The sequence below is a fragment of the Lissotriton vulgaris genome, chromosome 12 (genome assembly GCF_964263255.1).
Source record: "Lissotriton vulgaris chromosome 12, aLisVul1.2, whole genome shotgun sequence".
In the NCBI taxonomy this organism is placed as follows: Eukaryota; Metazoa; Chordata; class Amphibia; order Caudata; family Salamandridae; genus Lissotriton; species Lissotriton vulgaris.
Window position 1 is genome coordinate 515,250,791 of NC_141700.1, and position 24,119 is coordinate 515,274,909.

The 24,119-nt window shown below is 47.2% G+C and overlaps 1 protein-coding gene across 5 annotated transcripts in view; it reads left to right on the forward strand.

The window, feature by feature from the left end:
* IL34 (interleukin 34) overlaps nt 1-24,119 on the forward strand; it is a 699,141-nt gene that overhangs the window by 503,261 nt on the left and 171,761 nt on the right. The window contains exon 5 of one of the 5 annotated variants that reach the window (XM_086945284.1): nt 20,642-20,755. The exons of the other annotated variants lie outside the window; for them this stretch is intronic. Coding sequence (XP_086801410.1) covers nt 20,642-20,752 — 111 coding nt within the window. The 3' untranslated portion in view covers nt 20,753-20,755. Of the gene's footprint in view, nt 1-20,641; nt 20,756-24,119 lie in introns of those variants that run through there. 5 annotated transcript variants of the gene reach the window in all.

Genomic DNA, 24,119 nt, shown 5'->3' on the forward strand with positions numbered 1-24,119 from the left:
CTTCGGAGGAGAGACGGTTATCACTCATTAAATGGCTCAGGCTCTTATGACCACTCCATCTACAACAGTGAGGATGGTGTCTTCTCTACTGGGGTCGATGGCCTTTTGTATCTTCCTCACGCCACACGCTCGGCTGCACAAGAGACCATTGCAGGAGTGCTTGAAGGATCAGTGGGATCAGAGGAAAGAGTCTTGGGACGACGAGATACGACTGTCTCTGCATGCTCTTCAGTCTCTGAAGTGGTGGTGTTCAGCGGAGAATCTCCTCAGAGGGGTTCCCTTCCACAAGGACATTTCCACACAGACTATCGTGACGGATGCGTCTCTCCACGGCTGGGGGGCGCCCTCCGGAGACTTATAGATACAAGGAACGTGGTCCCCGACGGAGTCCACGTACCACATCAATTTCCTGGAACTCAGAGCTGTTCACTTGGCACTGAAGGCCTTTCATCCGTCCTTTCAGACTAACTCTCTGCTTGTACAGACGGACAATACGACCACGATGTATTACCTCAACAAGCAGGGGGGCTCGAGATCGCGCACTCTGTCGCAGGAGGCACAGGCGATCTGGCGCTGGCTTCTAGCCAGAGGACTGACGATAACGGCTACCCATCTACCAGGTGTGCAGAATGTTCAGGCGGACGCACTGAGCAGACTGATTCAGGAAAACCACGAATGGGTCATAAACGACGAAGTACTAGGAGAAGTCTTCGCAAGGTGGGGGACTCCAGACGTAGATCTGTTCGCCACTGCCGAAAACAGCAAATGCCGAGACTTCGCCTCCAGGTACTTCCAGCAGGGGACGCTGGGGAATGCGCTATGGATCAACTGGTCGAACAGCTTTCTGTACTCTTTTCCACCTATTCCCCTGATTCCGGCGGTGCTCTTCAAACTGTCCCAGTCCAGGGCGCGGATGATCCTGATTGCCCCGGAATGGCCCAGGCAGTGGTGGTTCAAGGACCTGCTTCACCGGTCCCTCCTTCCTCACATACGGCTGCCGTGCCGGCCGGACCTTCTCACGAAGTTCGGGGGGCAGATGGTGCACCCCAACCTCTCGTCTTTGAGTTTGGCGACCTGGCTCCTGAGATAGTGCAATATGGTCATTTGAATCTACCAGAAGATTGTATGGACATATTGAAGGAGGCTAAGCGACCTTCCACTAGGACTTCTTATGCTTACAAGTGGAAGAGATTCTGCATCTGGTGCAAGTCCAAGAACTATGATCCAACGACATGTAAGGAAGATGTCATCCTTCCGTACCTTCTATATTTGGCGCAGTCTGGCCTTCATTTCCATTCCATTAAGGTTCATATCGCTGCGCTGACTGCCTACTGGAAATGCCCTTCACAGACTTCCTTCTTCCAGATCCCTGTGATCAAGGATTTATTGGAAGGCTTGAAGAAAGTGTTCCCTCCTGTCCGGCTTCCTTCGCCTTCATGGGAATTGAATGTGGTGCTGTCCAGATTGATGAAGGAGCCTTTTGAACCTATTCATAAGGCTTTGTTGCAGCACCTGTCCTGGAAGGCGGCGTTCCTCGTGGCCATCACATCGGCCCGTAGGGTGAGGGAAATTCAGACGTTGTGTTGCCAAGAACCTTATACTGTATTTCATGCTGCTAAGGTTGTTATGCGTACCCATCCTAAATTTCTGTGGGAGCTGCACAAAGGGGCGTCCCCAGTAACTCCTGAGCGAGATTTGATCAGCTGCAAGCTGCGGAGCCAGCCTTTGTTCCCCACAGCGGCAGGGGTCTGGGATCGCCCCGACCAAGCGCACGGAAGCCGGTACTCACCGCTACATCAGGCGCCACATCATTGCCCCGAGCTGAGAGCGGAGGAGGTTCCTGTTACCTCTCCACCGGCAGGCGAGTGTTGTGGCGCCGTTCGGACACTCTAAGTCACCCGGTATCGTCCGCAAGCCTCTCGGTGTCCTCACAATGCGGCCTGCCTTGCCGTGAACCCTGTCGAAGAGGCGGGGCAAGAAGGGGCAAGCAAAACAAACAAACGCCCAGGCCCGAGTACGGGGCGGGCCGGTGCCTCTGCCGCGAGGTCCTGGAGCTGGAGAGCGCGCCTGCCCACATGGGGGCTGTCTGAAGGGCGGAGCCGAGCCATCGGAACAACAGGCGATGCGGGGGTTGCCTGGCAACACAGGCAATGCGTGAAGCCACGCGCTTCGTATCAGGGCCAGAGGAGCTTTCGCCTACACGGCTGTGCAGCTGACAACACTTCTGGAGGCAAGAGAACGGTGGCAAGACCCCACCCAGGGGCCACCTAGCGAGGCTCAGCTCCAGAAAACGAATTGGGGGTGGGAAACAGAGCACCCATACCCAGCAGCAAACAAGCATTGACAGAGGCAACACTGCTTTGGTGCATACAACGAGCTGCAGCACCCCGCTTTTCATACTGGATCTTGGCAAACGGCGAGTAGCAGCACTCTGCATTCTGGGGCCACCTCCAGGAGCAAACAAAATGCCGAGAGGCAGGAAACCCCAGCAGTAGGAGGACTTGGGGGAACTCCTGAAAAAAATCAGGGCGGCGTCGCAGGAGCTTGGGAGCAACTGGATGGATCGCTACTCGCTGGACAGCGATGGCGACGAGGACACAAGCAACCAGCAGCAAAGGAGCAGCAGACCACCGGCGGCCAAACGGATAACGAAGGCCCCAGCCAACCTGGTAGAGGCAGCGCCACAAAAGAAGACCACACAGAGGAAGGTCCAACCACCTAGAGCCAGCACAGCGGCGGCAGGGCCACGCACGGGGACCGGGGACACAGCAACGACCGGTGAGCATATTAGTGCAATAGTACAAGAGTGCATTAAATCCATGACACCATTATAGTTACAAAGCTTAGGCGCAGGGGCAGCCGGAGCGCAGGCGCAAGGGATGCAAGGGGCAGCGACAGCTGGGGCAGCAGCAGAGGTGGACTCATCGGGGCTACCATGGCACCTCATATGACCCAGGGCAGGCACGGGCACAAGCACTAGGGGAACAGAATACATCAGGGCCCAGAGGGGATAACGGGGCACCAATGGGGGCTTGGGGGGACGCTGGCAGGCAGGGCAGTGCCACTGCAGCACCCCCCATAGCAGAGCCATACACACGGCCATCGCGAGGCCCCGCTTCAATGATCACCAGGGCGACAGGTTTGGCAAGCCTCATACCACTAGCAGTAAAGGAGAGAATATGGAGAAAGGAGTTCATCGATATTTTTTTCTGTTAGAAATACAACTGGAGGGGTGTGACTTAACGACATGTGATAGGAAGGATGACGAGAGACGGGAAAGGCGAAGGGAGAGAAAAGAAATAAGTTTCGATAAATGGTTAGACACCTTCCGAATTATGGCGTGCATCATAGTAAAGAAATTCCCGCGATGCGAAGCAGACTTATGGCTCTACGAAGCTAACATACAAAGGGCACAGAGGCAATTTCCAGGCGACGCCTGGCTGGAGTATGATAAAGGCTTTAGGCTAAAAATGCAGACACACCCCGAAATGGAGTGGAACAAGGAAGATGTGTCAGGCTTCATCCACAAGATGATGGTGGCCAAAGAGGCCAAATCTTGGGCGGGGAGGAGTGAGCAGCCCTTTCGGACCCCCTTCCACAAGGGAAGAGGGAGGACTTTTCAAAGAACCAGGCAGCCAGGGACATGGAAGACGCCACACACCAATGGTCCCCCAGCCATATGCTGAAAGTTTGAGGCAAACGAGTGCACTTGTGGGGCATCATGCAAGTTCCAACACACATGCTCATCCTGTGGGAAGGGGGGGCACCCAGCAGCAGCGTGCAGGCGTGAGAAGGATAATAAGGGAGACAGGAGAGACACAAAGAAACAATGAGGAGCTGACCGGAGTAGCAGGGGGACAGGTGGGGTGGGCGTCCCTCGGGCTAGCATGGTCACCAGTCAACACACACCAGTTACGCGAATTGGCAAACAGATATCATAACAAAAAGGACGCAGAGATTCTAGTACATGGGTTCGAAGAAGCCTTTCCCATCCCATTCTCAGGTCCCCGCCCACCAGGCAGCACCAGAAACCTAAAATCAGCATTTCTGCACCCAGGGGTGGTAGCTAAAAAGCTGGAGAAGGAGAAACACCTGGGTAGGATTGAGGGCCCCCTCACACCAGAAAGGTCCAAGGATGTGGTAATCTCACCGCTAGGGGTAGTTCCCAAGAAGGAGCTGGGGCAGTACCGCTTGATACACCACCTATCTTTTCCCGACGGTGCGTCGGTAAACGATGGGATATGCACAGAGGTGTATTCGGTAAATTACTCTTCAATAGACGATGCCTTCGACCTAGTTAGGGCAACAGGAACAGGCAATCTCATGGCAAAAGCGGACATCGAGTCCGCATTCCGCCTACTCCCGGTTCACCCTGATAGTTTCCATTTACTGGGTTTCCAGTGGGAGGGGGAGGTGTACATTGACAAGGTAATGCCAATGGGTTGCTCTGTTTTATGTGCATACTTTGAGGTATTCAGCACCTTCATAGAGTGGGCTCTACATGACAAACATCCGGCGGGGGGGGGAAGCTCCATTACCTGGACGACTTTTTCTTCACAGGCCCGTCTGGGTCGGCAGAATGCAGTAACACATTGGCAGCATTTATGGAACTGACAGATGAGCTAGGATTTCCCCTGTCTACGGACAAAACGATGGGTCCAGCAACGACCATGACTTTCCTAGAGATAGACTCGATTGCCGGGACCTCCAGACTCCCACCAGACAAGGTAGAGGACTTCAGGGCAGAGGCTAGGGGTCTCTGCGGACGGGATAAAGCCACACTGAGGGAGGTGCAGAGGCTCATAGGCAAACTGAACTTCGCAGCCAGAGTCATCCCAGCAGGCAGGGCATTAGCTAGGCGATTGACAAAATTGACATGCGGTATGACCCAGAAGCACCATCATGTGAGGCTGGGGGCGGCGGTCAAAAATGATCTGCTAATGTGGGATACCTTTTTAAAAGACTTTAACGGCATCCTAATATGGAGGGATGGCTGGGTAACTAACAAGCAAATAGCTCTGTTCACCGATGCATGAGGTAGCACAGGCTTCGCTGCAATACTAGGCACCAGATGGTGTGCAGGGCAATGGCCTAGCGAGTGGCATAAGGAAGGCGTGACCTGCAATATCACATTCTTAGAGCTATTCCCAATCATAGTTGCACTCACGGCATGGCGGCAGAAGCTAAAAGACATTAAACTGACGTTATGGTCAGATAACAAAGGAGTGGTACAGGCAATTAATAAAGGGACAGCTAGGTGCCCAGATACTTTACGACTAATGCGCCGACTGATTAAATTACAGTTGGAGGGCAACATAGACTTGAAAGCATGCCACGTTCCGGGAGTAGAAAACGAGGTGGCGGACGCTCTGTCCAAAGCAAGAATGGGGAAGTTCAGGGAGCTGGCACCCAGCGCAGACCAGAACATGACACCCTTTCCGGATGAGCTGTGGGACCTGGGGGGGTGACTTATCAGAGCTAATTAGGAAAGCACTCGCACCCGAGGCAGCCAGGAGATATAGAAAGTACGCCTCCACTGTGATGCAAATAGGAGGTATACAGTCCTTGGGCGACGTGGGGGTAACGAGCAGGGCAACCGAGGCGTTCATACAATGGGCATTTAATGCCAACAAGTCCAGGTCATGGGCACAAGCGCACCTGTCCGCTCTGTCACACTACAGTAAGATAGCAACAGGGCACGATCTGGCAGCATCACACTACATCAGAGCAGCAATGAAGGGCTGGGGACGGGCTGCGGGCACAAAAAAGGATAGCAGGCACCCAATAGACTATACTAAGCTCGGCCTACTACTAAGAGCTCTACAGGGGGCCACAAAAGACAAGTTTGAACTCCTACTCTTCAGGGCAGCATTTGCGACGGCCTTCTTTGGGGCTTTCTGGATTAGCCAGCTGGTAGCGCCAGCAAAATCGGGAACAGCAAAACACTGCTTGCAGGCAGGGGATGTAGCACCCAAGGCGGGTGAAGTGGAAATCTGGCTGAGAAAGTCAAAAACAGATCAGGCCGGGAAATGGGCATTAGTGACACTACGATGCATCAGGGACTGGGACTGCTGCGCGTTGTGTCGCTTGATGGCTTTTAGGGCCGTGTGCCCGGCTGGCGAGGGTCCCTTGTTCAAACACAGAGATGGCACGCACCTGAGCAAGTTCCAGTTCAGGGCGATCTTGTGTTGCAGACTCACCATAGCAGGACTACCCACGGCGGGTTTCGTGTCCCACTCATTCAGGATAGGAGCAGCCACAACTGCCTCACAGCAGGGGATGAGCGAGGCCGGAAAACAAGCTGTGGGAAGGTGGCGGTCAAAGGCATACTGCACCTACGTGAGGCCACTGTTGCTATGAGAGTCAGGGTCAAAGGGGGAAATGGTGGGGGCACCCCTCCCAGCAGGCCGGCAGGCATGTGACAATATTCTTTGCTGTCCTTTCACCGACAGGACGAAGACCATGCTTGGTATGGGTGGTGAGCCACTCATTAATAAACCGGATGCACACCTGGTGGTGGCGAGGCCACAAGCGGGAGGGTCAGCCAGTGAACACCTGCGTGCGGTGGTACGGCCGGACGAGGATGAGATGGGATCAGCTGCCAGCGATCTTGGCAAGCCTGCAGGCAGAAGCGGCCGGGCACCCGGACATCTTGATCATACAGCTGGGGGGGAACGATTTGGCAAACTTGGGGAGGAGGACACTCCTACACAACATACAGAGGGATCTCACTGAAATGGCCAAAACCTTCAGGAGCACCACCGTTGTTTGGTCGGTGTTGATCAGCAGGAGGCAGAATCTCAGAAAGCGGTGGAAAACTCGAGGAAGAAACTGAACCTCACCGTAAGCAAATTCTGCAGAACAAACGGGTTAGAATTAATCAGACATGAGCTCATCCACACGGGACGCCCCGAGTTCTATGCACAGGATGGGTGCACCTGTCAGAGGCAGGAATGGGCATGTTCTGGAGCAACCTATGGGCGCTATAGTCATGGCAGGTTGCAGGTAAAACGTCACACAAAAGCGAGGGGGGAGCCGCAGGAAGACGGAAGCTTCCCTGGCGGCGTGGCAGAGAACAACGAGGAGAATGGTTGATACAGAGGCACACCGGAGGGCTGTGTGCCGGAACAGGACCACTTACCTTGGGATGTCTCACGGCTGGGCAAGGGGGGCCGAAGGACTGCGGGTAGGACCATTCACCTTACGATGTCTCACGGCTGGGTGAGTCGGCCTACCAAGAGGGGGTAGCAAACAGAGACGGCGCTCGCAGCCCAGCCCCCGCTGTTTGGCAGGGCACAACAGGAGTCCGACAGGTAGCGAGTTGGGCCTAACTCCGGTACAGCAGCTACACCCCCACCCTCATGCGGAACGAAAAGAAAATCCAACCGAACGAACTGACCAGATAACTTTCAGCGACAAGTAATCTTGCAAAATGATGTGTAATAAATTACTGAGTAAATATACATGTATTCCTAAATAAAACTGCGGCCAACAAATGACCACCACAAGAAGTGTGTACGTTGGCTTTATTACCGAAGGGATACAACGTGATACATGCAACTGGGGGGAGTGGGGCTGAGTGCGTGAGTTATGTGACTGCACCTAGTTGCGACCAGGTGTTTTCTTTATTTGTTGTGCTGTTTGGACCTTGAAAGTAAAATGTTTGCAGTTTGGTTTCTGGATCTCAGCCAAGCCCGCATTCTCTAAATGCAGCTTGGTTGGTTAATGGATGTGTGGCATTTAGTCGAACCCGAAGGGTTTTTTAATGTTTATGGTCAAATTATCTGTGTGTTTCAAGGGTTCTTGTTGGTATTTACCACCTTGTTTCGGGCCCTGGGAGGATCTTCATTGGTGGTGAAATTAATAGCTGTGTGGTTGCAGTCATGAATGGTTTGCACTTTTCACATAGGTTTGCTGTGGTTTGCAGTGTGAACCAACCACGTGTGAACGTACACTTACAAATAGTATATCTCAAACACGAAAAAAAGTCATATTTTTAGTTTTATTATTTATATGTTTGGCATGTCTATGTCTCTATTTTGTGGTTTTAACTTTGATTTTCTATGTTATATATGCTCTCATTATGCAGGCCCTTACGAATAGGTATTGTGTGTCTGGTGATGTGTGATTGTTAAAATTTATTCAGGATCAGGAGTTCAGACAATTGGGATCTGGTGTCCTGAAGAAAGTCTGGGACTCACTTAAGGACGAGCAGTGGTGGCAACTCTGCTAAGGCGGATGAGCATCGCTCCACTTCTTTTTGCAGCGTAAAAAAAGGGAACATTAAAATGACGAGGTTATTATCATTTTAGTTTTCCCAGTTGTGGCGTCTTTGTGGAGCAGGCCTGCTCTCAGAGTAGGGGTAGGAGTGGTTTGCACTTCCTATGAGAGCATGAGTGCTTGGCCGGCCCTCTCAAGCAAAACAATCATGCACACATACTGTGTTCTCCATGCAGGCTGCATTACAGCCTGCGTGGAGAACATGCCCACTCCAAGGGTCGGATTGGGATCACAGTTCGACCCGGGAACCCCTTAAAAAAGTGGACCACATTTGCGGATTTCACCCATTTATAAATCAGCATTTGGCTAGTCTCATTGGGCTAATTTTTAGGAAATGTTTGATAAATTACATCAAATCAAATCAAAATTAACTTTATTCGGATTTCAATATGAAAGCCACAAAAGTACAAATTTATACAGTAAAAAACTCTGATTAAAAAAGACGTTTAAAAGTTCATGATATGTGTTAAAAATTTAGATCTCTGAATACTGTACAATACATTTACTAGAGACTATGTTAAGACGAATTTTCAGAATGCTCATAAGTTCGTACGGTGTTTGAAGCACACTCTGAGGTAGTGAGCCACGGATCTTGAGACTAGAGGATTATCCAAGAACTGTAATGCCAGGAATGCTGGGCGACATCTTCTGACCTTCATTGCTTTTAAGATTGGTAATATCCATCTCTTTCGGAATGCAGTGTAAAAGGTACAGAAGAAGAGAACATGGATTGTGGACTGGGATGATTTAGAGTCACAGGGGCACGCTGTTGTAATATGTGTCCAGTTGTTTTGGGTGGGGAATGAGACCATGATGTGGAAAAGATTGAACCTGAAACGGGTTAGCAGTAACTTTTCAAAATGTGTCAGGTCTTCCTGTAGATATGGTTGTATGGATGGAACAGTTTGTATCATGAGGCTATGTTGTACTGACGATTTACCTATTTCTGTCATCAGTCTTAGTTGGTTTAAGTGAGACAGACATATCTTTTTTAGTTCCTTTTTTGCTATGTCTGTGACTGACTGTGGGTCATTGAAAAACCTCAGAAGGCCAATATCTGTGAGGAAGGTTTTTACATAGTGAAGCCACTTAATCTTTTCCATGTGCTCTAGGTTCATGCAGTCCTCGATAATTGCTCTTGTGAGTGTGCATTCTTCCGTTGCCCATATTCTGCGCCATAGCATTATGGGTTGGATCTTGATAAGATCTGAGATATATTCAAGTCCAAGTTCTAGATGGCATCCAAAGGTGGTCGTACTCTTAGGGACTGCTAGTAAAAATTTGAGGAAGGTGTTTTCGATTTTTTGAATTTGTTCCGCGTTTGCCGTTCCCCAGACTCCTGCTCCAAAGATGGCCGTGGTAATGCATTTTGCATTATAGATCTTTAACATCTCTGCCAGGGGTTTTTTCCCTAGGCGGAGAGAGAAGGCTTTTAGAGCGCCGACTGTTCGTATGAGCGATAGCTTGTGGGAGTTAATTGCATCTTTCCATTTAAACTCCTCGTCGATGGTGATTCCAAGATATGGGTAGGTTTTTGTTGTTTCGAGTGGTAAGTTGTCAACTAAGATTGTTTTCGTCCTTTTCCCTTTACTGCCGACATGCATCACAAAAGTTTTCTTTATATTAACTTTCAGATTGAGATTGGTCATGAAGGTACAGTAATTGTTTACAGCTTTTTGTAACTGCATTGGAGTTCGGGCAAGAATCACCGCATCGTCGGCGTATAGCAATGCTGGGATTGGTCGTCGTCCAGCTGTTGGAAAGTCTTTTGTACCCTGCAGCATTGCTGCCTCTAGTCCGTTAGTGTACAGCGTGAATAAGAAGGGGGCCAGTACACACCCCTGCCTGACCCCCTTCCGTATTGGGAAGCTGTCTGTGAGTTGTCCATCCAGCCCGTATCTTACCTTGCCTGTGGCATCAGAATATAACTCACGTAAAAAATCCACAATTGCAGGGTCAATCCCCATTTCCAGCATAATTAGCCAAAGTTTTGTATGTACCACACAGTCAAACGCTGCAGTGAGGTCAACGTAGACCAGGTGGAGACTAGTTTTTTTGACAGTTGTGTATTTTGCGGCCAGTAGGGTTAAGTTCAGAACTTGGTCCACGGTGCTCAGGCCAGCCCTGAACCCGTATTGAAGGTCTGAAAGGACCCCGTGTTCCCTGGACCACTCCTGGAGACGATCGAGAAGGATCCTTCCTGCCATCTTACCCACAGAGTCCAGAAGTGAGATGGGTCGGTAGCAAGAAGGACTGTCTCTGTTACCTTTCTTGAAGATGGGAATCAAGATTGATGTTGACCATGATTTAGGGAGATTGCTTTCCTTAGCTGCATTCAATACTTTTGTTAAAAGTGGGGACCATAGGTCGGGGAGAAATTTGTAAAGGTCCATTGGAACGGAGTCTGGACCTGGCGATTTACCGTTTTTTGCCGAGTTAATGGCTTTCTGTATCTCGTTGATGGTAAAGTGTATGTCTAACGGGTACTTCACCGATGGGAGCACAGGTCCAGTGGTTGGGACTCCGGTTTTTGCCTCTCCAAAGACTCCTGAAAAGTACATCACCCAGTCCTCCGCGTTAATTGCGATGTCTAAGGATGGGCCCTCCTTATTCCCGGCTAGGAAAGGAGTCTTGACTATTCTCCAGAATGCTATATTGTCTTTTTGCAAACTACTTTCTAAAAGCTGAGTCCAGAGATTGAGTTGTATCTCTTTTTTCCGTTCTTTAAGTGCTTGCGCATAAGTTTTCCGTAGTTTGGCTATCTCTTCCCTGTTTCGTTCTTTCTTTGCTAGGGCTTTCTTTAGGGTAGAGTAGGCTTTTGTACACTTGGTGTTAAACCATCCTTTTCTTTGTGTGTTATTTTGTTTTCTGGGCTTGGTTAATTCATTTCCTATGGTTTTCACTATTCTGTCATAGTCGTACAGGATTTCGTCAGCACCAGCTGAAGGACTTAGACAGTGTTCGATAAGTGACCTGCATTTGTCCACTATTCTTTTGGTAGTTAGTTCTTGATCTAGAATACCCCATTTTAGGGTGAAGCCATTCAACCTGTTTAGCGTGAGATTATCTTGTTGTAAAAGAGTAAGGTGGTCCTTTACTGGATTCTTGTGATGGTCAGGTTCAAGGTATGTTAATTTGAGGGGATAGTGGTCGCTAAGTACGTTGTTAATCACTTCAAAGTGCTTTATACAATCTGCATTGATGGTAGAAACCAGGATGTAGTCAATTAATGTTTGGGCCCCTCTTCCGTGAAAGGTTGACGTGAATGGGATTGTTGGTGACATAATCATATTCGCAAACCCCAGGTCTAACTCGAACATAGTGGCTTGTGTATTAGTTCCTTCTTCCGTATGTACAAAATGAGTTAGAGGGTTATCATGTTCATCAGTGATCCCACAGGTGGATGCGTTACTTTGGCCGCAGATGTGTAAATTAAAGTCTCCTCCCCAGATTATTGAGTGTGTGATTTTTGCGAATTTGATTTTTTGCATGTTTATTACTTCAGTGATTTCACTTAGTGTTTTGATTAGGTCCTCTAAGCTCATGTTGTTGTAGAAATTTATTATTGTATAGGAAATATGGATAGTTGCTTTGATGTTGATTATTTGATAGTTCTGATGAAGAACTATAGGCGTTATTTCCTGACAGGGCCAAAGGTTCGAGATGTATGTTGTTAGGCCTCCTTTGCTTCTCCCTGATTGTGATTTTGTTGCTTTCGAGAAGTATGTTCTGTATCCCGCTAGGTGAACTGGGTCATTCAGCCATGTCTCCTGCAGACATATTAAATCATTTGTATGAGCCAGGTCCAAGAAAGCTTTTTCTAGGTGCTTGGTTGCAAGGCCCGCCACGTTCCAGAACAACAGGTTCCGCTCGACTTTGTTTATATTGTCTATGGGATGGTTCTTGGGGGGGGCGGATTTTTCTTGTGCCATTGAGTTTGGTTTGTCAACAATCTGATTTGTTTCAGGCAGTCGCTTTTTTAAAGGAGAAAATGACAGTTTCTGCAAACCCGGGACCAGATTACCATATTGTTGTCTGGTTTCAGTCTGACGGGCTCCGTTTGGGTTTCCCTGTTTTAAGGTGTCGTCTTTTGTTCTTAACTGTGTTAAACATTGAGCTTTACCTGAGGTATTTGTTTTAGGAACACTGGGTGACGAAAATGGTAGCGTGATAGTTTTATGCGGGAGACTTGGAGAGTGGGGCAGAGATGGTGGTCAGTCGACTATGTCTAGACAGCTGAAGTGGTTAAATGTCGGAATTCCCGACCATGGTTCATTATACGTTTGATGATGTGGTCTTCTGCCAAAATTCCAGTCACCTCGTTCGCTGTGTTCGTATCCCCAGTCCCCCTGCGGGTGGAACCTCTGGCTATTTCCTTGTCCCCTGTTTCCCTGATGCCAATTTCTTGATCCTTGCTCGGGTTGGCTCCAGGACCAATTTGATGGCCAAGTGGGGTCCTCGGAGCGATGGGTTTGTCGAGGGTAGAAAAAGGATAGGCGTTTGACATTTATTCCTTCGTTGTATTCTGGAGTGTCCCAGGAACAAGTGTAATCGACTGCCCGTGGATTTTCGAAGTTTACGATTATGCAGTCTCCAGGGATTGTTTTTGGCTGGTGGCCAATCCACGAAACCCTTCTTACCGTGGTTATTCTGGAAATGTTGTTAGGGTGGTTGGGCCTGTTGATATTTAACCAATATCGTACTTTATTTAGTAGAGACCAGGTAGGTTCGTCTGAGTCTCTGCCTAGTTCGGGGACACCCGTTAATATGGCTACAAAAGGAGCTGCCTCTGGGGGGAGATTTACTACCTTTCTCCATCTCTTGTTAGGTTGTCCTGTTTTGCTGTTGTGGGTATGCGTTTGTTCAAGTCTTGGAGTATTTGCAGTAGGTGGATTGGAAGGTTTTTTTTTTTTTATCTGGTTAGTATTTGTTGAAGTGGAATCTGTGATTAGTTGGTTTTGAGTACCTGAAGTGAGTGTTAGGTTATTTTGATCAGGGTTTGTTTTTACGGGGTTGGTTTGATTAGTAGATTTATTTTCGGGTTCTTTCACTGTTTTCATTGTGGTTTTTGTGGTATTGGTGGTGACTGGTTTGTTAGCTGTTTGTTTTGAAGGGTTAATTGCATTTCTTTTTCCTGGGTCGATGGCGGCGCCTAGGGGAACAGTAAGATCGTTTTTCCTTAAGTTGGTGGTTGTTTTTGCAGAGGCTGTTAATATGGCCACTTGTTTTTCTATTACTTCGAGACTTTTTTGTAAAGGTTGTAGTTGGTGTTTTATTATTTCCGAGATTTTATTTAACAGAGATGTGTCTACTTTAGATTGATTTGTACTTTTTTCTGCACGAGGAATCGATTTATCTTGACGGTTCTTGTTGGTGCTAGATCTGTTTGCATGGTCTTCGACTATGAGGACATCGGATAAAATGTTCTTAGAGGATTTTATGGTAACGATGTTTTGTTGGATTTGTTGGTTAGCATGTCGAACAGTATCTGAGTTTGTGGCACTTATGTGTTCTGGACTGTTAGATCGTAATTGTAAGGGGTTCTGTTTTGGGATTGCTCCTTCCCTTATGCCTCTGAGTTCTGGCTGCGTTGAGTCATTGTTTGTTGGTTGTAGACTTGCAAAGATATCGGGGGTCTGTTCGAGATCCTGTGATGATTGTGAGTTTGACAGTTGTGACAGTTGTGTGGTTACTGATAGGTCGACAGTATTTGGTAATGCGTGTATTTCGACATTTGTCTCTATGGTTGACTTATTTAAGGGTATCGCATTTGGAGTTTGAGCCTGTGCCAAGATACCCATCGATGAGCGCCGTGCTTGGTCTAGCTCATATGAGACACGGCGGTCGATCAATAGTACTGTTTGATCTATGGTTTCATTTACTTTATGTAAGAATTGTTCAATTGGACCGACAGTAGTTGTTATGTTTTTTTTCATGGTTTTGCTTCTGGAGCCTCTCGTGGTCATTGTATGTTAGATGACCAGGTATAGTACAGAGGGTGGAACTTGTGTTAGTAATAATTCGATAGGAGGAGTGCTTACACTTTTATTTTCTTTTCTTATTGAGGAGCCTTTCCTCTGTGTTTTACCTTTGCTTCGTTGTTAGGGGGGTGCGCCCGGCCCGGTCTCCTCCGGTCTGTGACGGGCTTAGACGGGCCCACTCTTGGCCCAGGCTTCGCCCAGCGTCCCGCTCGCGTCCCGCGAGAGGGGGCGGTGACGCCCTTTATGCGCCTCCTAGCGCGTCGTGAAGGGGGTGTGGCTGGAGACCTCGAGGGCTGCCGGGAGTTGTAGGCAGCCCCTCGCCTCGCTCCACTCGGCGGCCCCGCTGTCGGCTGGAAACGAACAGCAGGACGGCGGAAGGGAGGCGGTGGGGGGTCTCTACAGCGCGGGAATCTGTAGCAGTGGCAGAGCCTTCCTTGCTCTACTGGATACAGGTCAGGCCAAGAATACTGCTGGGCAAATGTGGTAAAACAGCGTGTGTGATAAATTACATATTTTAAAGCTCATAGAGCCAGATACATTGGTAAATGCTAGAAGCACTACCTTTTGGCTGGTAGAGTGAGATGAAATAAAGTGGCAGAAGCGCCACAACTCCTGATGCAGACTCTTAAAACATGGCAAACAGAAGATTATTTTTTATTGTAATTTTAGAGTAAACTCAGCCCGAGGACAGTGATTATATGAGCACCAGCCACATTAAACAAGTATTTGCAATGCAATAGGTCTCGCATTTACGCAAGTTTAAGCTATTGGCATTGTAAATGACAATGCCTTTTATTTATGTTTATTAAAAAAAGGCATCTTCATTTACAATGCCAATAGCTCAAACTTGTGTAAATGCGAGACCTATTGCATTGCAAATGCTTGTTTCTAATGCCAATTTGAAACTATTGCGCTGGAATAGTGCAGTTTTATCCTCCAAACTCCAGATTGAAGACGTGTCTGTATTTGTTATCTGTATTTATGCTAAGGTGGCACCTTCGACTTTTTGTCCTTAATTGTCTGAGTACAGCTTCGACTCAGATATGTATTCCGGGGGGCGCCTTTAATTTACTTCCTTAGCCTACATGATATAGAGAGTGTCATGAATAACTCAACGTCATGTAGAGTTTCAACATACACTGGTAGGGGATCATGTTCTGTAATTGATTATATTTAGAAGTATGCATTCTTATGTCTCTAAAGTGGATGTTCTTCCCACTATATACAGTGCTCACAACCCCATGACTCTCGCAACATGAATCCAAAAGAAAGGGCTGAAGCAAATAGTTGGCTATAAGCAGCCCATTTCCACGAAATAAGATGAACGTAGTTTAGTTTGGCACTCTGCAAATATGATGTTAACTATGCGCAAAATCATGGAAGGATGTGAGGGCCGGATTAATTCTTGCTCATCACTAGGCACATAGGAAATAGATTGGACCATAACAAAGCTTGGTTTGATAAGGCGTGCAGAGAAGCAAATAAAAGCCTCAGAAGGAAACTGAAGTCTACCCCTAGGGATCGGGAAGCAATAAGAGCCTACAGGAAGACATACGACCAGGCACTAAAAAAGAGAAAGGCCGATTTGAAGGTTCAAAAATGGCAAACCGTGGTACATGCTTGCCAAACTAAAGGCTCACAGGTCTTCTGGAAGGCAGTACATGTTTGGCTTTTCTCGGTTACTACATCTGAGTCAGCCCTTACATAGGTCCTGAGGAATGGATGCGCCAGTTTGGTAAAATGTATTGTATTAATGATTGTGACCAGGAGAGAGAGACTGTTGATAATGTGTATTGTCCTTGGATATAGTTTTTTCCCCAAAGGAGCTGTTTGATGCTATTAACAGACCTAAAAAAGACCCCTGGGCCCGAAAAGGTTCCTATGGATCTATTCAAGGAAAACTCTGGGTTCTGGGCCCCTCTGCTTACAAATATAAATTCTGCATGCTAGGCTAGCGTCCCAACTTGCTGGCACTCATCCATAATTGTGCCCGTTTTTGAAAAGGGAACTTCGCAGTATCCAAAGTGTTACTTACCAACCAATCTCCCTTCTCGACCCTAGCGTTAAGATCATTGGGAGAATAGTACGGAATAGATTGGTCATTTGGTTCATGGATAAAAACAAATGTTCACAGGCCAAATATGGATTCAGGAAAGGGCTCACAACTATAAAACAATGCTTAAACTTACGCCCCTTAGTGTTTAAATATACGTTTGCCAAGCATGACTCCCTCCACTTAGCATTTGTGGATGTTTCCAGTGCTTTTGATTGTGTAAATAGATCTAAAATCTGGGATATTCTAACTACTATAGGTCTAGAGGAGGGCTTGGTGACTTTTGTGAGATCCCTCCTTCTGGACCAGGTCGCCTCTGTGAGATATGGGGAGGGAGGAGAGTGTTCTGCTTCTTTTTCGTTAAAACAGGGAGTCTGTCATGGTTTCATGTTGGCACTTGTCCTGTTTTTCCTTTATATAAATAAATAGTTTGGAATCAGCCCGTGTTTTTTAATTGTTTTTTATTTATTGACATTTTTAAACAGATAATTCCATTACATTCCAACAAGCCAGTTCGATAAAAAATTAATAAAAGAGCACATAGATTCATAGTTATTTTAGTAGACAATGCTACTAACAGCTTACACCGTACCCATCAACCACGAACCTCAGGCATGATAAGAATTCAACAAGGAATAGTACGCACAATTCAGCAAATATTAACCCCTTCGCTGCTAGGCCTTTTCCCCTCCTGTACTAAGCCTTTTTTGGCTATTTGGGGTAGTGCGCGCTTAGGCCCCTGTAACTTTCTGACCACATAAGGTATCCACGCCAATTTTGCATCCTTTTCTTCCAACATCATGGGTATTGTAAAGGTACCCAGGGTTTGTGGATTACCTTGGAGGGGTCCCAGAAATTAAGCAAAATACAGTAACATTTTTGTTTTTTTCAGAAAAATTGGAAAAATGGGCTGCAAATGAAAGCCTCTGGGTTTTTCCCTGCAAATGTTATCAAAAATTGGTTTGTGGGGCTGAAATCACAATTTTCCCAGCTTTTAGGGAATGACAGTCTTTTGTCAGAGAACCAACATTTTTCACACAGTTTTGGCATTTTTCTGGGACATAGCCTATTTTTGCTATTTTTAGTGCTTTCAACCTCCTTCCAGTTAAAGGTAAAAATCAGTATGAAAACAATAATGGATCCTGGAAAGCTATACATTTTAGAAAAGTAGAATTCTGAATTCAGAAAGGGGTCAATTGTCTAAATCCATGAAGGTTTCTTTATAGAAACTAACACATTTGTGTGAGCCCAGTGATGCCACACTTCCCCCCACAAAAAAAGTGTGAAAAAACTGATTTTTCTTAGCTAAAATTGAGGTTTGCAAGGGATTCTGGGTAACGGAACGTTGGGGGATCCACGCAAGCCATACCTCCTTGGAAGCCCCCAAGTGTCTACTTTTCAGAAATGTGTGGATTTGGTAGGTTTCCCTAGATGGCCGTCAAGCACGGGGCCAAAAACCCAGGTGACCCCCCTTGCAAAAGCAGGAAGTTTTGACATAGGCAATTTAGAAGTCGCCTCACTACGTATTGGGCCCTTGCCTGTCGCGGGTACTTGGGCCTCCCACAAAAGTGAGGCACCATTTTAATCGGGAGACCTGCGGGAACGCTGGGTGGTAGGAAATTTGTGTGAGCCCAGTGATGCCACTCTTTCCCACACAAAAAAGTGTGAAAAAACTGATTTTTCAGCTAAAATTGAGGTTTGCAAGGGATTCTGGGCAACGTACATTGGGGGATCCGCGCAATCCATACCTCCTTGGAATCCCCCGGGTGTCTACTTTTCAGAAATGTGTGGGTTTGTAGATTTCCCTAGATGGCTATCGAGCACGGGGCCAAAAACCCAGGTGACCCCCTTGCAAAATCAGGTTGTTTTGACATAGGCAATTTAGAAGTCGCCTCACTACGTATTGGGCCCTTGCCTGTCGCGAGTACTTGGGCCTCCCACACAAGTGAGGCACCATTTTTATCGGGAGACCTGAGGGAACACTGGGTGGTAGGAAATTTGTGTGAGCCCAGTGATGCCACGCTTTCCCACACAAAAAAGTGTGCAAAAAAATGATTTTTTCAGCTAAAATTGAGGTTTGCAAGGGATTCTGGATAAGGAAACGTTGGGGGGTCCACGCAAGCCATACCTCCTTGGAAGCCCCCAGGTGTCTACTTTTCAGAAATGTGTGGGTTTGGTAGGTTTCCATAGATGGCCGTCAAGCACGGGCCAAAAGCCCAGGTGACCCCCCTTGCTAAAGCAGGTGGTTTTGACATAGGCAATTTAGAAGTCGCCTCACTACGTTTTGGGCCCTTGCCTGTCGCGGGTACTTGGGCCTCCAACACAAGTGAGGCACCATTTTTATCGGGAGACCTAGGGGAACGCTGGGTGGTAGGAAATGTGTGTGAGCCCAGTGATGCCACGCTTTACCACACAAAAGTGTGTGAAAAAACTAGTTTTATTCATCTAAAATGGTAGTTTGCAAAGGATTATGGGTAAGGGAACGTTGGGGGATCCATGCAAGCCATACATCCTTGAAAGGCCCCGGGTGTCTGGTTTTCAGAATTGTGTGAGTTTGATAGGTTTCCCTAGATCAGTGTTCTTCAATCTGTGGGGCGCGACACCATCCCAGGGGGGGTGCGCACTCCATGCCAATCTGACCTTTGTCCCTGCAAGTCTTCTTGGAGGCTCCGTGTGTGGAAGGGGGAGGGAGGGGAGATCGATGAGGCACGAGGTGCCTGTACTTTTGTCTTGTTAACTGTCCCAGGAAGGGGTTAATTACAGAGCTGAAGGCTTCAGCTGCAGTGGGAGGCAAGGAGTCTCCTCTGCTAAAACAAAAACAAACAGACAGGCGTTTGGTTTTAGCAGAAGAGACCCCTTGCCTCACACTGCAGCTGAAGCTGTCAGCTCTGTGAATTAACCCCCTCCTGGGAGAGTTAGCTCTTCTCAGCGCAGAGACAACGTTTCCAGAGAAGCTTAAGGCATGGGCAAAGTGGGCTCTGGCCCAGGGTCCCAGCCTTTCAAAGGGGGTGTGGGGGGAGGTGTTTGAAAGAGCCAGCTCTGTTCTACAGTCTTGCCTCTTGACCTTGAATCATTTTTAAACACAATGTTGTAAATAGCGTTTTTCAATCATTCATTTTTAATGTGTAAAAGTCTATTACAGACATTTTGCAGACAAAAGGTGTTTATGCGTCATGCTACATCCATATAAAAAGTATATTTTAGATCAATACATGACCTCACATATGAGAAATAATAGGATGTGGCAGATTATTTGCAGTAATATTAGTGAACTGCTGTTGTGTTACATACTGAAAACACACATCACTATCCCTGAATATCCGATGTACACACATTTAGTATTTGACCAAAGAAGGCATGAAAGAGCTGAGACTGGATCATAAAATCAAAGCTGGTCTGAACAGGGGCCCCAAAAATACATTTGGCCCACAGGCCCCAAAATCCTTAAAATGTCCCTGAAAGTTTCTTTTAAAATTACACAGGCAGGTGCGCAAAATGCCAGCCAGCCATGTTTTGTTTAAACAGCTTGCAAATTGCTAAATATGATTATGAATAAGAAGTATGTATTCATTTGTAATGTTAACGAGCTCCCGGTCCCCCCTTCTTTTTGTTGATTCATTTGTAATGTGATTTTTCTATCTTTGTTCCCTTTTATTATCAGTCATGGATCATTCATGCAGCTCTAGAAAACAATTAAAAGTTCTTTCTATTTATATTTGCTGTTCAAAGTATGCACAGACAAGTGCTGAAAATACAGCTTTAGGTTGCTTATTTTTATACTATTAGTGACATCAAAATAATGAGCTGGCAACCCTAGTTATAAGACTGGAAGTTTGTTGAGGGATCAGCACATTATTTATTTCCTCCACCCTGATCCCTGGTTACTGCCATAATAGCAATAGTTTAAAACATTTGAAACTCTATGCTGCCGTCAATAACATGCTGGGTTACTTCAAGTGTCTGGGAATGCACCCTGCATTCAGACCACTCACTCCTCATTCTCACCCTTCACTCACACCCAGTACTCACACTGATCCCGATGCACTCACATCATTCACCCACTTACCCTCCACTCACAGTGATCACTCTGCACTCACAGCGATCACAATGTGCTCACACTGATCACCATGCACTCACACCATTCACCCGCTCACCCTGCACTCCCACTGATCACCTTGTTCTCACACCATTCACCTACTTACCCTCCACTCACAGTGATCACTCTGCACTCACAATGCACTTGTTCTGTTCACCCTGCAGTCACACGAGCACACTACTCAACCCTCACTTTGGGAGAAACTGCTATCAAAACTCTCTTGCCTTTCAGCTCGTCTCAGCACTTGCGGTATTAAAGACTAAGTACCGTTCAAGACTGGATGTGGAGCACAACCTGAGGATGGCAGAAGCAAAAATCCATCCACAGATTGACCGTCTCTGAAAAACAGGCACACCTGTCACATTTATGTTGGTGGTGTTATTATTAATCCATGTCATGTGTAAAACAAAGCATCCTAGTAAAAACAATTTGCAAACATTTTATCTTGGAAAGTGGTGTTTTGAGCTGTGCAATAAGCCTCTGTCATTTCACCACACCCACTCCCAAACCTGCAGTTTACTAAACACTCTTATTGTATTGAATGTTATTCTCTGAATATGCCCGGAATGTGCGCGTGGCGGTCGAGTCCAGGAATTTCTGTCAGGTGGTGGGGGGGCCCAACATCTAAACAAATTCAGCTGGGGGGCTCAACCTACAAATGTTTGAAGACCTCTGCCCTAGATGGCCGTCAAGCACAAGACCAAAAACCCAGGTGACCTCCCTTGAAAAACCAAATTGTTTTGACTTAATTATGTGTTCAGTTCTACAGCGTGAGATGTTTGGAACAATATTGCATGGAAATTGTGACAGACATTTTCAAGTTTGCAGGACATTGTGGATAAAAAAATAACTTGGAATTCACAAGAGAGACATCACCATATACTCCCATAGTTTAACAATAATATCTACATTTAGTAAGTTATTCTTAGCTGTAATGTACACCTTAACAGAGTTACTCAAAAGTCAAACATTCCAGCACAGCTATCTATTCCTCAAACACACACACATACTGGTTGGATTTGGCATGAGGGCGAGTGATGGTTCAGTACATAACATTTTATTAACAAGAGATTTCACACAAATAAAATGCTCTGTCAACAATTAAATGCATAAAAACCGAACCAGTGACTCGCAACTCGTGAGCTGTAAAGCCACGACAAGGCACCAACCGTTTTACAGGCCATTCATGCACCTTTCCTACCTGATACACACCAGACCATTTACACCATCCGGGAGCAAAAGCAACACATTACAACATTCACAAAAAGGGACAAGGTAAACCCTGCTTCAGAAAGAGAAAAAAGACAAATATTACTGAACAGCCATCTAATCCTCACACACATACATACTGGTTGGATTGGTGAGTGATGATTCAGTATATACAATTGTATTAGCAAGTCATTTCACAAAAATGAAATGCATTGTTAATAATTTAAAGGATGAGAAACTGAACCATTGACTCACAGCTCGTGAGCTGTAAAGCCACGTCAAGGCACCAACCGCTTTGCAGGCCATTCATACACCTTTCATACGTGTGACAAATACAAAACATTCACTACGCCAGCCGCGGGTCCATCACATTACAACACTCACACCAGCAGACAGCGCCATTCAAGGGCCCATCACTTTCACACGCCCACATTCCTGACACAGCAACTACACAAAGTGATGGACTGCGTGGAGTGGCGCTCAGCTAGCAGTGTGTGTAGTGACCAACAGAAAGTAACTACTCACACACCGCCAGCCGAGTGCCAGTCCACCCACACCACCATCCAAGCACCATGCCATGCACACCGCCAGCCAAGCACCACGCCACGCACACCGGAAGCCAAGCGCCACTCCATGCATACCGCCAGCCAAGCGCCACTCCACGCACACCACCAGCCAAGCACCACTCCACACACACCGCCAGCCAAGCGCCACTCCACGCACATCGCCAGCCAAGCGCCACTCCACGCACACCGCCAGCCAAGCGCAACTCCACGCACACCACCAGCCAAGCGCCACTCCATGCACATCGCCAGCTAAGCACCACTCAGCGCACACCTCCAGGCAAGCGCCACTCCACGCACACCGCCAGCCAAGCGCCACTCCACGCACACCGCCAGACAAGCGCTACTCCACGCACACCGCCAGACAAGCACCAGTCCACGCACCCGCCAGCCAAGCGCTAGTCCACGCACACCGGCAACCAAGCACCAATCCATGCACACCGCCAGCAAAGTGCCAATCCACGCACCCCGCCAGCCAAGCGCTAGTCCACGCACACCGCCAACCAAGCACCAATCCACACACACCGCCAGCCAAGCGCCAGGCTACACACACCGCCATCACATTTTGAATTTTTTTAACAAAACAAACACAAACAAATTGGAAATAGATACAAATCTAGTAACACAAAATCTGAAATTAAATACATTGCACAAATGCCAACCTTAAAATAGAATACAAATTTAAAAAAATACAGACCAGGCAGTTCATTTTACCACTCATGGATACTCCCAAAAATTATTTTGTGTGTGGTAAGCACTATAACAAGCAGGCACACACAGCCCAGGGTTAGAAGGACACCCAGGGCAGAAAAGACGAGTCTCTTTCCGCAAACCTCTTCGCCAACAGACTCTTCATCCCCTAGTTGAAGTATTTCGGGGTTCCCAAGGCCTACACGCTCCAGAGATTACCCACATACACAAAAGAACTGTTGGCACGGAAGCTGTAAAAGGCAAAGAACAAGTTTATTAAGACCCCATGGGGTGGTGGTACACTCAAACAGCACCCTTCGGTATTGCAAGAGGTATCACACCGAACACCGGTGTGACCCCGTTTATATACAATTTTGGGGCAATAAAAGATAGGCGGCACAAGTTAAGACACAGTTTTAGAGACATACATGGTCATGTTTTGGAATACTGCCAGCTCATTGGAGGGTTTCAAACCCGCTGGTCAGTTAGCGGCACATTCCTGAAGGTATACGGGTCAGTGAGAACTGCGCATGTGTGGCTTGACCAGTACTAAAAATATCCTGTTGCTGGGCAGATGTGAGTGGTCAGTGGAATGGACAAAGGACTAAAGGGCACGTCGGCCACGAGGCCGCTCATGATCTAAGATGGCCGCCACAGTATTCAAAATGGCGTTTATCGTATACAGCCAAGTTAAGGAGGACAACGTGTAGGTTCAGCTAATCGCTAACACGGACGGGCCAATTACGACAGACGACCCTTTTAGCGTTTAGCTGAATCTACCTCATAATGAACATAGTCTGGATGTTCGTCCTCGATGTCAATTAACATAATTTGTGTCACCTCCTTATGTAGCATCATTTTATCGTGGACAAGAGCTCGTCTCGATGGCAAACAGGCCGATAGGCACATTGAACATAATGCAGGACCACATTGGATACACAAGCAGATAAAAAACATTGCTCCCACAAGTATACAGAAAATTGTCAACAGTTTCCAGCCCCAAGTTGCAATCATGGACCAGAACCATCCAGAAAGTGTCCAAGTTCCATTGTCCGGGTGTATTTCGGCAGCTATTTTACGCAGCTTTGAAATCGCATCATACACAGATGGAGAATTATCAGGCACGTAAACGCAACAGCTGCTTCCAATGATCCTACATGCCCCCCCACGATCAGCCAAAACAACATCCAGCACCATCCGGTTTTGGAGGGTGACAATTCTGGAAATCTGCAGTTCTTCGGTAATAT